At 53.2% G+C, this 13747-nt stretch overlaps 4 protein-coding genes across 4 annotated transcripts; 3 read left to right on the top strand and 1 right to left on the bottom strand.

Moving 5' to 3' along the window:
• Nucleotides 1-125: 125 nt before the first annotated feature.
• PODANS_4_3510 (uncharacterized protein) lies at nucleotides 126-3563 on the top strand (the record flags this gene model as incomplete). Its single annotated transcript, XM_001905780.1, has 3 exons — nucleotides 126-536; nucleotides 595-1965; nucleotides 2022-3563. The coding sequence occupies 3 exons, from the start codon at nucleotides 126-128 to the stop codon at nucleotides 3561-3563; spliced, it is 3324 nt and encodes a 1107-aa protein (XP_001905815.1).
• A 1207-nt stretch (nucleotides 3564-4770) lies between these two features.
• Nucleotides 4771-6891, top strand: PODANS_4_3500 (uncharacterized protein; the record flags this gene model as incomplete). The annotated part of the gene is made up of 2 exons (XM_001905781.1): nucleotides 4771-6309; nucleotides 6367-6891. The coding sequence occupies 2 exons, from the start codon at nucleotides 4771-4773 to the stop codon at nucleotides 6889-6891; spliced, it is 2064 nt and encodes a 687-aa protein (XP_001905816.1).
• Nucleotides 6892-7918: 1027 nt separating this feature from the next.
• Nucleotides 7919-8287, bottom strand: PODANS_4_3490 (uncharacterized protein; the record flags this gene model as incomplete). The annotated part of the gene is made up of 1 exon (XM_001905782.1): nucleotides 7919-8287. A coding segment is annotated over one exon (369 nt), but the record flags the coding sequence as incomplete, so codon positions are not given.
• Nucleotides 8288-10098: 1811 nt separating this feature from the next.
• Nucleotides 10099-10521, top strand: PODANS_4_3488 (uncharacterized protein; the record flags this gene model as incomplete). The annotated part of the gene is made up of 1 exon (XM_001905783.1): nucleotides 10099-10521. The coding sequence occupies one exon, from the start codon at nucleotides 10099-10101 to the stop codon at nucleotides 10519-10521; it is 423 nt and encodes a 140-aa protein (XP_001905818.1).
• Nucleotides 10522-13747: the final 3226 nt, after the last annotated feature.

The following is a 13747-nucleotide window of genomic DNA, read 5'->3' on the forward strand; positions in this document are numbered from 1 at the left end:
AACACTGAATCACAGATGCCGTGTCGCCAGACCGGCGCCTCAAAATGACCACCTCAACCTCACCATATGCGAGGACTCCAGAGTTCCCTTCCTATAGCCGGCAACCTGAGGGTCATCCATCAGATATGTCTCGGCAGCATGGGAATCGACCAAGCCCACACCCTAAAATGGCTGCCTCCAAGGGGGAACCAGATCCCCTCGTGCAAAACTATGCGCACATTTTGGAACTGAAGCAGCGTCGCAAGGTCGATGAGCAGCAGTTGCGCCTGAAGCTTGATAACAAGAAGATGGACCTCGACTCGTGGTTTCGGACTGACCGAGAAAGGTATCTCGCCTTGGAGGGGCATCCTGAACTTCTCAATGGGATAGTGAAGCTTTTGAAGGAGGTAAACCAGTTCAAGGCCAGGGATCTGGACCGCGAATATGACGAGGAACTGGCTGCCCTGAGGAAACGGTATGAAGAAATGGAGGCCAGCCAGTGGCAGAACGTGTTGAATATCGATGTGCCGCCGCCTTCCACGTCGGGGCCGCCTCCTGTAAGTTTTCGATGGACGTGCCCAGAACTTTGTGTCGATTTGCTCATCGGATATCCAGCTGCCTGCTTCCGAAAGGCCGCAGCCGCCCATCTTGTCGTCCTCTACCGCCCCGCCTAACAATCCACATGGGCCGCTCATGGCTCCAAGCGTGTCTGGTTATCCCAGAGGCTTCGTTGGTTCCTCGGAGCCTGTCAGACACGGGCCTCTGACGATTGCACCACACTACCCCCCGACAATGCGCTCGTCTTTGGAGCCTCCACCCCAGACCAATGGGTCGCGAGAACCCCCGGTATCATCCATGCATGCCCACCCAGCGCCAGTCTCGTCTTCCATGCGGAATATGTACCATCCCATGCCACAGATGGCTCCCCCACAGCCACAGCTAACCAGTAATGGCCGTCGTATTCTTCCAGGAGCGCCAACAACAAATGGCTGGCACAGGAACCCTAGTTATGGTCCTGCCATGTACTCTACACCTCCAGGCAGAATGCCACCGCTCCATCCGACATACCCCAAGAGTGATGGACCCACCAACCCTTCGGCCCATGAACGCCAGGTTCTGCCTCCGATCCTCCCCCCTCAGCTGCATCGTCCTGGTCCGGTGGAGGAAGGACAGCAGCCCAAGAGAAAGGCCACCCTTACCGACTCGGCTCCCCCAGACGTCAAACGAGCCAAGCAAGACCACACACCCAGCAGTGCCGATCTCGAGCGCGCAACTCCCACCGCGAGTGAGGATGTCCGTCCGCAGCGGACAGTCCAGTTTAGTGAGGTGTGGGGAGGCGGCAACCCAGAGTACAAGCACATCATTATCCAGTTCCCCGATGGTGGAGATTACTACATCCTTCGCTGCGAGGAGCACGGCGTCAACTTTGGAGAACACCCACTTCGAGGGGCTGCGAAGCATTTGGCTAGTGCTCAACACGGGAGGATGTCTAAAGAGCACACGCAGGCTATCAGAACGCTGGGTTGGATTGTGGAAGGATGTGACTTCAAGTTGATGGAGATGAACAACAGGATGGTCATTGAAGCCTTCAAGAATGGCTACAAGCCTTTCAACGCCAACCAGCTCAACAAGACTGAACGGGCAAAGAAGGGCTTCCCTCAGCTTGACAAGAATGGAACCCCCATGAGCAGCCCCCTGAGCGCAGCCGCCTCCAGACAGCGGAAGGCGGCTTCTGGGATTGCGAATCCAGCACCGGCTGGGCTGTATACAGGATATTGTACTGCCGATCAAAAGCAACACCCTGTTGTGATTTTGCCGTGGGACGAGGAGAATCTGAACTCGGCTGGTCTGTTGGAGCTCACCCTCGAGAGCGCTGGCTTGTTTTCCGGTCCGCTTCCAAAGTGTTACGAGTATGACCGTGATGACAAGGGTCAAGTGAGGAGGATCAAAGGATGGGCCGAAGGGTACGGGATTGGCGGCCCCCTCGTGAAGAAGCGGGAATTTCCAGTGCTCATCATCGATAGCGATGACCGGTAAGACAGTCGCGACTATTTTCTGTTTCTTCCCTTCTCGCTAACAATATGGGTAGGCAAAGCTGGCAACTTGGATGGATTGAGGCCAAATACCTGACTCCTTTTGATTTTGGCGATACTTCTGAGATTCCCCACTCGGCGGTGGCGCGAGAGTACTACGCCAAAACCATTCGAAAGTACCCAACTTACGATGATCTTCGACAAGATATGACTGCGAGGGGACAGCCCGTCGGCCCTGCCCAGACCCCATTGCCAAAGAAAATGGCGGATAGCCCGTCTCCGTCCGCATCCGTGTCTTTTCCGTCTTCGACCGCTGGCTTGGCCACCGCACAGTCGGCGACTTCGCAACCCTTGCAGCAACACGACGTGGAGATGGCGGATGTTGGTTCGGATTCAGACCAAGAATCTGTTACCAAATCAATGTCCAACTCTACCAATGACATCGACATGGCAACTGCTGACAGTCGCCGGACGAGCGTGTCTAATCCCGACGAAGGCACAGAGACCGAGAAGGAGTTGCCACACCCCAGTGCGCAAGCCATTGCCGCCCAGGCCCTCATCAATCTCGAGACGCCTGCACGGAGCACTGGCTTCACAGCCATCAACTCACGGAGCGCCGCGTCCAGCGCAGAGCCACCCTCCCGCCAAAGCCCAGTCCCCGGAGCGTCTACCGAAAGAAGGCGAGTGGAGAAAATCCATGCCCGGAGTAAGAATGTGCTTGCCACAACTCAACCAGCGACTCCCATCGTATCGCCACAGCCCATGTCGTCCATCGTCGTCAACACTGGTGTGGCAAATGGTCAGAAGCCAGACAGGGCCGAATCAGCCCCGGTCCACCAGAGTACGACGACGGCCGAGCGAGACCAGGAGCGCGCTCAGAGCGAATCCCTGACCCCTGCCTCACTGACAACTCCCGCCACACCGGCCTTTGTGTACCACTTGCCGTCTGTTGAGCCTGTTCCACTGCAGCAGCAGGAGTATCCAACCCCCCTCCCATCGGCAACCGAGTCCGCGTCAGCCCCAACCGTATCCCTGGCCAGCGCAAGGGAGACTTCCCCTAGTGCTGGACCTCTGGCAACGCCCTCTGCCAGCGAGGCTTATGGTGCTAGCGAGTTCCCGGTGAAGACATCTGTCCCGGTGATCAAGACAGAAGCGGGCGAAGAGCCGGAAACATTCACAATTGGTGCGATTCGAGCGGGCGACGAAGAAATATTCAACTCAAAGATCGCCGGTACCCTTTTGTCCATTGAAGACGATCATACTACCGGGGTTCTGAAAGCTGTCCCGGGGTCACCAGAAGCTGTCTCGTCTTTCCAGATCGACCCCAAGCAGATCAAGACTGCGGCTCGGTCCATGCGTGGCGAGGGAGGCAGCTGCGAGGTCACGATCGAGTTCATTGGGAATAAAACGCTGACACTGGTGTTTGAATTGGGTAGGGTCAATATTGAAGAACGCCTCGAGTCTGGAAAGATCCAAGCCAGGAGGTTTTGCCGGCGTCTGTTGGCCTGGAACAAGGCGGTAGAATGCCCCAGTATCGCCAACGCTCCGTGAAGCGTGTCCCTCACATTCTTGCTTTTACTACATCTTTGTCCCCTTGGCATTCTGCCTTTTGCTCTTCTCTTCATTTGTTCGTCTGGCTTCTTTTATCATCTCGATATATCTTTTCTGCGACATGTTGGTTTGGGAGCGAGCGGCATCCTCAAGTGTTCGGAGTTTGGAGTCGAGGGAATGCAAAGCACTCTGCGGGTTTATAGATGTCTCATTAGCGCTGTTTGATGTTCAGGTGCGGTTAGAGGCTGCAGAGTTAGCTCTTGTTGGACGGGAAAAGTAGTTGATCATTAGCTGGTACTGTAGATACATTACTAATCACACACATATTTATCTTGTTTATCTTGTTTTGCCCGTTGAGGTGCTTTGATTTGCATGTGATTCCGCCCACTTCAGCAGCTGGCGGGTGCGGGGTCCAGGCAAGTTGGCATTCCAGTGCGTGTTAGCTGCGCCGCCAGCTGGCGCCATGTTCTGGTTTGGCTTTCTCTCACGTGCTGGGCTTTTGGCATTCTGCGTCGGGTTTTTTCACTTTCCCATCCCATGACGAGAGACACCGAAGCCAGAGAAATAGCCTGGTATTAACATGTGTTGTCTCCCTGCTCTCTATCTGGCTGGTTGTGTGGCATTGTCATCATCATCTCCGTACCATCGCCCATCAGAGTCAGGTCAGGACGGTTGTCGCCTATGACGTGAACATCAATTTCGGTGCCGTTCCAGGCGCATTCCCCGCGAGCAACCTTTTTGAATGGCTGCTTTTGTAAGTTCTTGAGTTCTCTTTTCTCTCTTCTCTTTCTCTCTCTCTCTCTCTCTCTCTCTCTCGCTCTCTCGCTCTCTCCCGTTTCACATGATTACCGGATAGTCCGGGGGTTTGGCGCAAGACACTCGTCGCACAGCAAAGCCTGGAAGTCTGGTTCTGGCTGATCCAGGCACATTTCTTGGCGGTTGATTGGACAGTGGGCAGCTGGTCACGACCCCCCACCCCCCAAGCACGTCCCCAGAACAACCCCAAAAAGCTTCCGCCTACGACACCTACGTCAGCGTCATCGACACTGATGAGGCGGAAAGTCAAACTCGGACCTCTCCACGATGCTCGCGCGTCTTAGCCTCCCCTTTCGACTCCAGCCATCCACCATAGCATGGGATGACTGAACTGATCCGTTGACAATTTGTTTTTGCCCAATACGAACAGGAACCCCCTTGGCTCACGCACATGTCGGCCCCCCCTCGCGCCCAGCGCAGCGACCAGCTGGATCCCAACTCGCAACACCCGTCCACCCCGTCGCGAGGTGATGGCGCCGCTTCGTCCGTCTTTTCTCCCGCCCCGAATCCCACCTATGCCATCTTCTCCCCCGCGACCCTGAGCTCGACGAACCCGAGCACCGCCTCGGCCGCGAAGAGGAGGAGCACCATCCTCGTTCACCAGAAGTCCCCCCTGCTTCTCGCGACACCCCCCCAAATCACACGCGCCCTTGCGTACAGCCACCCGTTTCTCTTGCCGCTCAACAATGTCATCGGGTTATTGACATGGACAACGGGCGATGCGTGGGAGAGCTTCCTGCTCGTGGCCTTCTTCTGGGCGGTGGTGCTCTACGGGGACTTTCTCGTGCGCGCCACCGGACCTCTGATACTGGTGTTGATCCTCATCATGGGCATGTACGGCCGGCGGTTCAGCCCGCTGAGCAGTAGCGGTTGGAGCGAGCCTGGACTTGGTGCAGGGGATAGTACGGGTGTCGCGACAGATGCAAAGGGTGCCAAGACGTTGAAGAAGAGCAAGAGCAAGAACTTGTTGGTGGATGGACTGCCGGAAAAGAATACCAAGACAGAGAATGGAACCGCGGCGACTCCTACGGCCGGACACAAGAGGAATCAAAGCTCGATGTCGGAGGCGACGAATACACGACATCAAAAGACGTTGGATGAGATTGTTGAGACACTGAAGGAGTTCACAGCTCGGTGTAATATCCTGCTGGAACCCTTATTGGAGTTGACGGATTTCTTGAGCACGCAGCAGACGGCCACGTCAGCCACTACCCGGCCGGCGTTGACGACATTGTTTGTCCGGATTTTGCTCTGCACGCCGTTTTGGTTTTCGCTTACGCTGCCCCCGCTGAGGATCATCACCACCCGCCGGGTGATTCTTTTCTTTGGAACCATTATCCTTACCTGGCATGCTCGAGTGATGCGTGTCACTCGGGCTATCCTCTGGAGAAGCGCCACTATCAGAAAGTTCTTGACGCTTATCACTGGTTTGCAGTTTGAGATACCTGTCAAGGCAGGTGCAACAACCACAGCAACACCGTCTGCCGATGCTGCCAACACTGTCAGCAGCAGTGCTGTCTCGACCAAAACTAAAAGTTCGGCAGCTGGCACTATCAAGGCTACTCGCCATGAGTCGGAGCTGACCAAGGCCCTGCGCCGAGCCAGAGGGGGCCAGGATACCGGAGTGAGATTTACGTTTATTATCTATGAGAACCAGCGGCGCTGGGTCGGGCTGGGTTGGACGACGAGTTTGTTTGCATATGAGAGGCCGGCGTGGACGGATGAGCATAACAATGCTGTGCCGCAGCGGGATGAGTTTGAGCTGCCCGAGGTGGAGGACGGGAGTAATATGCGGTGGAGGTGGGTGGAGGGGAGTAGGTGGAAGGTGGATGGGGTGCCGGATGAGGCTGTGATGGCGGAGGATAGGGAAAAGGAGTGGGATTATGATGGGCCCGGAGGGAAGGTGGGGTGGATTTATTATGACAATAAGGTTTGTTTTTGTGGCATCGTTGTTTTGTTGGGGGTGCTAACGATGAGATAGTGGCAGAACGGTCGGAGGGGCCAAGATGGGTGGGGAAAGTGGACACGCCGACGAAAGTGGTACCGCGATGCTGAGCTTGTCGAGGCAGATACTGAAAATGCCGCCGCTGCAGGCAGCGATGTGAAGTCTATCCCGTCCATCGATCTCATCCCCACCACACCTGGCACAGCCACAACCATGACGGTGGGAAGCCCGCCGACTACAAACGAAAGCAAGGAGAGCCTGGCGCTCGAGAGGGAGGAGGAGTACGACTCTGCCTCTATGCTGTCTACGTCTAGCAGGTCGACCTCACGGTTTATCAAGCCCTCTTCGCTGAGGAAGAGGGTGACGGATGCGAGCTCGCTCTCGTCGTCACATAGACGGAGCGGGAGCAGGAGGGCGAGCGGGGTTAGTGGGAGTTTGGGGAGTAATTCGGGGGATTATGACGATGCGGGTGTTGGGACTTTGCAGACTAGGCTGGCGATGCAGGATGCGGGAAAGGAGGAGGGGAGTTGGGGGGTTGGGGATGAGGTTAGGATGGGGTTGGAGTGAGGGGGGTTGTTGTGGGTGGAAGTTGGTCTTTTTGCGCAGTAGGATTATGCGTGCTGTTTTTCTTTTTGGTCCAAGGTTGATACCCGTTTTGGGGGATTGGGCAAAGGTTTTTGTTTATGTTTTTTATTTTATTTTATAGATGAGGTTGACGGGGCCTTGTTGGGTGGCTTTTGCATAGTTGGCTTTTTTTGGGAGGGGAGGAGATTGAGAGGGGTTTTTGATAGAGAGTTGTGATAAGATTGTTGATGATGATGATGAGCGTATGATTATTTCGAAAGGTCCTTTTCTATGATGAGGATGTGAATAAAGTGGATGCTGGACACGAGGCTAGGACGACAGTGCGCCAATGTTTGTTTTGGACTTGATTGCTACCTTAGGCCAGGGTTCATGAGCCACCTATCATTGTCCCTTGTCAATGGCACCATTGAGAAGGGGTTTGAAGGTTTTGGAAGCTGAAGGTTTGAAAGTTTGAAGACCTTGGGGTTTACTGCTTCAAGGTTTGAAGACTTGAAGACTTGAAAGAATATCAGGTACACAGCTCATGTGGGCTTTGGTGAGGAGGTCCGGTGACTTTGGAATGTAAGAGGGTTTCATAAATCACCAATCATTCGTTTTTTTGCTTCGCGTATCCGCCATTTGCACCGCTGGCTCATAGTGCTGCATGAATATTCTTCCTGTACTTGGAAGAAATGGTTCTGATTGATCCGCAGTCGCGTCAATGTCTGTTCTCTTCGCTCTCGGCAGTTACACTCAGAGGCACTGGCTATTGACAATGAGGAAGAAGATAGGGGCAAGCTTTTATTGAGCGGTCTACGCCCAATCAACGAGGTGAATGAAATGATCTTGGTAAAGTACCTTAATGTGCCCGACTGAGGAATTGCCGTACTATGTAGAACTAAGATCCCGCGTCTGTACAAGAATAGGTAGTTAACTACTTCTGACATAAAACTGAGTGGAAAGATCTGCTAAATAATCGTAACCCTAGCAACAGGTGCATCGCTGTCCTCAAAGAGCGTTTCGTCATCATTTAAGCCCACCCCCACGCGGCGATAGACCGAATCTTCCCCTTCGATAGCCCGCAGCACTCAAAAGCCCTTAACTGACGCGCCTTGCCAAGAGGGGGTCCCCGGTTCCGATCAATAGGCCCAGCACATTCACATTCCGTTTGTTGCCATACAAACTGGTGCCGCTCACTAAATAGGCTTTCCGAAGAATTTGTAGCAGCTGCAGCTGCAATGTTGAAATAGCCATTGGCGTAGATATCGGCCATCTCGGCAGATTGTGTGAGCCAGTCGTCCATGTCGTCCTGGATAATACAAAGTGAATCAATCCAGAGAGAGTAACAACCGAGCACGCGGGCCAGAGAGATGCTATCCCGGGAACAAAACAGGGATGTCGGATCACTCGATGCCCTCTGTTCTTGATTTGTACGTCTCTTTCGTCGCGCGCAGCGGAGGTGCGTCCAAGCCTGGTTTGCCCCAACAGCGGCTCAATGTGATGTAACGCAGAGCCGCCGAGCCAGCCAGGTTGGCAGTCTCCATCAAACCTTGGTGTCGAATTCGAGACATCAAAAAGGCGCGTCGGCAGATACCCCGACCTTTCGGAGCAGACAGGGTAATCTTTACACCCGTCTAACCACCGCTGTCTCACTCTGCTGCTGTCTTCGAGATCAGTCACTCCCGGCAAGATGGATGCCCTCCCAAAGGAATCCAAAAAACCAGGCCGCAGACATACTCCTTGACATCCCGTTGCCCGGGCTGGAAAGGTGCTGGGCTCATCAAAAAGGTCCAGCCGAGGCCTGACCACTCTTTGCATGTTATGGTGGGGTCGAGGACCTACCCGCGTCACTTGAAGGTTTCTCCTGGGTCGTAATTCGCGCCAGACATGGAGGCGACGCTTTCCGTCTCTGCCAGCGCTCTTTTCTAGCGGTTGTGCTTGGTGTTCTCCGTCTTGTGAAGCAGGACCATCGGTTGAGCCCCCAGAATGATTGCGAGTCAGCTCCCCACCGGCCACGGTGTTGTCATGATATGGATCCTTACCCTCACCCTCATCCTCATCTTCATGCTCATCCTCATGCTCATCCCCATACATATCGCTCCAAAAATGGGATATACCCTGCTCCAAAACCCAACAGATACCGCATCCGTTCTCGGCAGCATCCGTGACCATTTCCAAAGAAATCACCCGGTAGCGCGGCAGCGGCAAGAACCAAGAGCCTTTCGTCAATACTGCCGTCCGGGCTTGCATCAAAACTGGCAAAGTCTAGGTTAAGACATGCGGGGCAGATACACGTAGTAGGCGCCATAGCTGGTGGGATTCAAATTCAAGTGTTGGGTATCGTCGGTGGGATGGGCAATGTCGCCAGCAGGCTCGCGGATAGAGCTGGGAAGCGGGGATGGATCCAGTCCGGATTTCGAGTGAAGTGCTGGATCAACTGACCTCTGCTACCTTGAGCAGCTGCAAGGCCTGAGATCGGCTCGGATTGATGAAGGTGTACTCCCAGGCACGAGCTGTGATCGGCCTGGATCACTGGGTGTCCTAAACATACCACCTGCTGTGTTATCCCAGGTAGGAACGAGGGTTGTAACGTGGTGCAAAACAAACATCAGAATGATACGACAGAGCTGTCACTCACGATAACAGACTGGAGCCGACTACATTGACCTGAACCACCCAGCGGTAATACCTCGAGAATCTATCTCCCATTAGTTACCTACCTACACACAATATCAGCCTACCTAGTATGACGCTGTCAGTCGAGAGAAGTCGTCCTCAAACCTCGGTTTTCAGGCAGCATGTCTTTAAGCTTTAATTGAAATTTAAGGTACCTTGGGCGGTACATGCATTATCTGGGTGGTGAGTTTAAAATGACGACCCTAGGCGTAAAGGACACAGTTTAGCATCATTGACGGGACTACTAGAATCGACGTCCTGTGTAGGGGTTGGAGTGGGCAGCCGGGGCGGGTAACCCCGTAGCTTCACCCAGGCCTACCATTCTCATTCATCTGATTTTGGGGCTTCATTTTTGGAGTGAGGGCAGGCTTCTGGCAGTTTGGCAGTCAAACTCCCACAAGTCAACCTTAAGTGCAAGACTCAATCCCAAACAGTCATCCGGCCAATCTTTTTCTCCGCGGCTTAACTTTTCGTTTTTTCTCCAAAATCAACCACCAGAATACCACATCCCATCACGAACCCAAAACCGAAAACATGTCCCCTTCCGACGAACTCGAAGAAATGCTCCTCGACCTCACCACCCAAGTCGCCTCCCTCCACGACCTCGTGCTCCGACCCGAATACTCCAACTTTGAGGACGACCCCAAGACCTACGATTTCATCGTTTCAAGGGTGAACAAGATGTTGAACATCGCCGAAGCATGGATCATGAAGCTGGAGCACGATGTCAGGACGCAACAAGAGCAGGAGCGGCAATGGGCTGAAGAGTATGGCTGGGGAGGCTGGGGTGCGTCGGCACTGGCACGACCTGCTGTGGAGTCGAGGGGGGAGTTTGACCTGCTGCTTAGGGGGGTTGAGAGAGTCAAGATGGGGGTTTTCTTTGCGGTGGAGGGGAATGTCATGGTGGGGATTGAGACAGTTAAGCAAGGGGTGAGGGGGTTTGAGGGGTGGGTTTGAGAGGCGAAGAAGCGGTGGAGCGAGATTGATTGGAGAAGGATGGTCTTGTGTTTAGGAGGAGGTGTAAATATTGGCGGGACTGTCATGGAAACAAGCTGATAAAAGCAGGGGAATCGACTTTTGGGTGTTGAGGAACAGGCTGTGGGCGGAGAAGCCATCCTTAAATGCCTGGCAGAAGCATTTTGTGGCCTTTACTTCAGAAGAGTATCCAAGTAATTCGTTAAGTCTCCGAGAGCATGTCAAACTCTGTGATCCTCATGAACCTACTGAACCAAGGTCTAACGCATCAAAACACAGACTAGCCCTGTATTCCAAACTAGACTTTGCCGAACCAGCATCACCACCACCAACTCCAGTTCATCTCCATCGATATGCCCTCGAACAACACCACATCCAAAGGGAAGCCACTAGGTACTTGTGGATTGGATCTCAAACTCTTCATGTTCTCACCACCACTACCCCTCCCCTTCGCTCAAGACACCCATCTTTCTCTGCCCAAGCTGACTGACCGCTTGAATTTCCGCACCCTGCTTGAAACCTCCATGTATGGCTGCTGGGGCTGGGAGAGTATTTCAGTCACCTCCTTCCGATTCTGGGTCTATCGAGACGCTGGTAGATCCTCTCCATGGTTAAGCAAGCTCAACAGATAAAGAACCTCATCAAGGAGGCAGGAGCGACCGGGTAACTGCCATCTTCTAGCTAAGGTAGGAAGGTGATTGCTTGTATGTGACGGTGGAGTCGCCTGGTTCCTGGATGTGGTCTGAAATCTTCTGATGCTGCACTTGACTCTGATGTCGCACTGAGAAAGATGTTATACTTTTGTTTGCGATGACATCATCGAAAAACTGGCGGACATGCTGTACAAGGTTCCGATCCACAGATCCGCCAACCGTAAGCATCTACGACTCTCCTCTTTTAAGATAACGCCCTGGACTATTCAACTGCTCATTACAACGTCTCGAGCTTGGGGGTGTTACACAGCCTCGACGAGGCACCTGATGTATGAGAGCTGTGCTGGGCAGTTTTTGGAAATGAGTTTGGAAGCTTACCTACCTACCCTCAATTCATCGGTAGATACAGCTTATCACTGATTCTCATTTGATTTACAGCTCTTCCTCCAGCCCGGCACTGAGGAAAGTGGTTCTTTGTCTTCGGGTCAAAGCCTACGGTTCGAGCGCGAGAAATCTTGGCTTTCGGATGCTACAACAAAGGCTCATAGGGCATATTGGTGTCAATCTCGGTTTCCGACAATGCCATTGTCTCCTCTTATGCAAGTCCACCCTCGGCAGAAGCGGACATATATGCCAGATGAGAATAAGATGATAGCATGAAGAGAAAAACAGAACGAAAGGATCCAACTTACATGAAAAAAGGGCAGTCTACGTATATACTCAGTCTACGTATATACTCAGTATCTGCATACGGCCATGATTCCGACTTCTTGCTGGCTCATACTCGAGGTGTATACTCGACCTTGGTATACCTACCTTGACTAAAACGCTCCGCGGTTTCCAGCCAAAGTCACCACCATGCCCCCCCGTACGCCCTTCACAAGGGAAAAGGTCTCAACTTGGAATGCTGTCGAAGGGTACAGCACATTTCCAGACATCGACGACCCTTACCCCCCCATCGTCGTGCTCTGCCCAATCTGCCGCCACAAGCCGTCCTTTCTCGATGACAAATACTGCAGACACCCCCTCACAGTCTATGGCATCGGTCGTGAGATTCCGTACTACAACATCCCCAAAACTCTGTCTCACCATAGGGCCACGCCGCTTCCGGATTGGCTTAGGAGGACCGAGGAGGAGCTGGTGGTCCCCATCCCGCGACATTGCAACGACTGCAGCGAGTCAAGGGCGAAGAGAATGTTGACGTCGATTAACAACCAGAGAAATTGGAGGGCGGATAGGCTTCGGCAGTGGTTCGTGGATGGGGGGTACTACCACCCGGACAAGATCGAGCTTGCTTTCCCCCCTGGGGGTGGGGGGGTGGTGGCGTCACATCTTGAACGTGCGTAGGGAGAAGAGGGAGGCCTTTATTATTGACAACCTGGCGCGGCAGCTTGAAACTGAAGGGCCGGCTTGGGGAGGGCATCGGCCGCGACGTCGGGTATGTAGCGATGACGAAGAGGAGGACTGGGACTGAGGTGGATGTGTATGTGAAGGAGAAGAGATGATAGAGCTGAGGGGTCGTCAAGTCTAGATGAGTATTTCTCGCCCTCTTGGGGTGGTTCAACCCTTTTCCTGAAGGACGATGGGAATTACGGTGTTACATAGGTCTGAAAAGACGGGGTCTCAGTAACGGGACTCGGTTGAGTACGGCAATGGAAGTATGAATAGCAACTTGTGAATGATTCAGGGCTGTGAACTCCTTGCCCTCGTGGGTTGTCCGGGTGATACTATGAATACATAATGTTTGCTTGTTCAAGGCTTACAGTTCCGGCTGTGATGAGCATCCCCTTGGTACTTGGTCTTTGGCATACTACAGAGCCTGTCATGCTCCATTGATGGCCGTGACAGATCAGTTACTGGTCCATATTATTATTGCTCACAGAAGGTTTTCGGTGAGGAAAATAAACACAAGTAAGTTGTCATAAGATGGTTTGCTATATGTGTGGACTGTCATGGCAGCGCACAGGATCTTCAATGTTTCCCTGACATTATGTCCTTGTCGAAATTGTTCCACTTCTTGTCAAATATCAGCCCACAAAGGAGAAATAGCAGTGTCCAGCCCGGTGAAAGGTTTAGTACCATCCAAAGCATCAGCGACTTGGGAACTTTCTACCAGTGGCAGTGGCTGATGGGGAGATTAGGCATGCTTTATATGCGCCTTCTTGTTAATCAGACTTCAGGCCCATATCTTGTTCGAATTACTTCGCTCTTCATGGAGCACAGACACCATCAGCCTCCGTGCCGGTCATCATCGGAGCAAGTCTCTGTCCCCTGCGCTCCCCCCTGTCTTGCTAATAAGCCTTAGCCCTGTGCTAACTGGTCCCACTTTTGTCGACGACAGTATCCATCTTGTCGATGACAATACTCAGCTCGGCGGCAACAGTATACACCTGTGTGAGGCCCATATAAAATGTTTCTTGCCTGTTTGGCCCAGTTATTTTGCTCTTCACCACCGTCGTAGCTCACACAGCTTTCTTCATCCGTCGCAACCTTTGTCGTCTGATCCTACGGAAGCCTTCTCATCCCACATACATAGCCTTTCGGTTTTGATCGCG

The sequence above is a fragment of the Podospora anserina genome, chromosome 4 (genome assembly GCF_000226545.1).
Source record: "Podospora anserina S mat+ genomic DNA chromosome 4, supercontig 4".
In the NCBI taxonomy this organism is placed as follows: Eukaryota; Fungi; Ascomycota; class Sordariomycetes; order Sordariales; family Podosporaceae; genus Podospora; species Podospora anserina.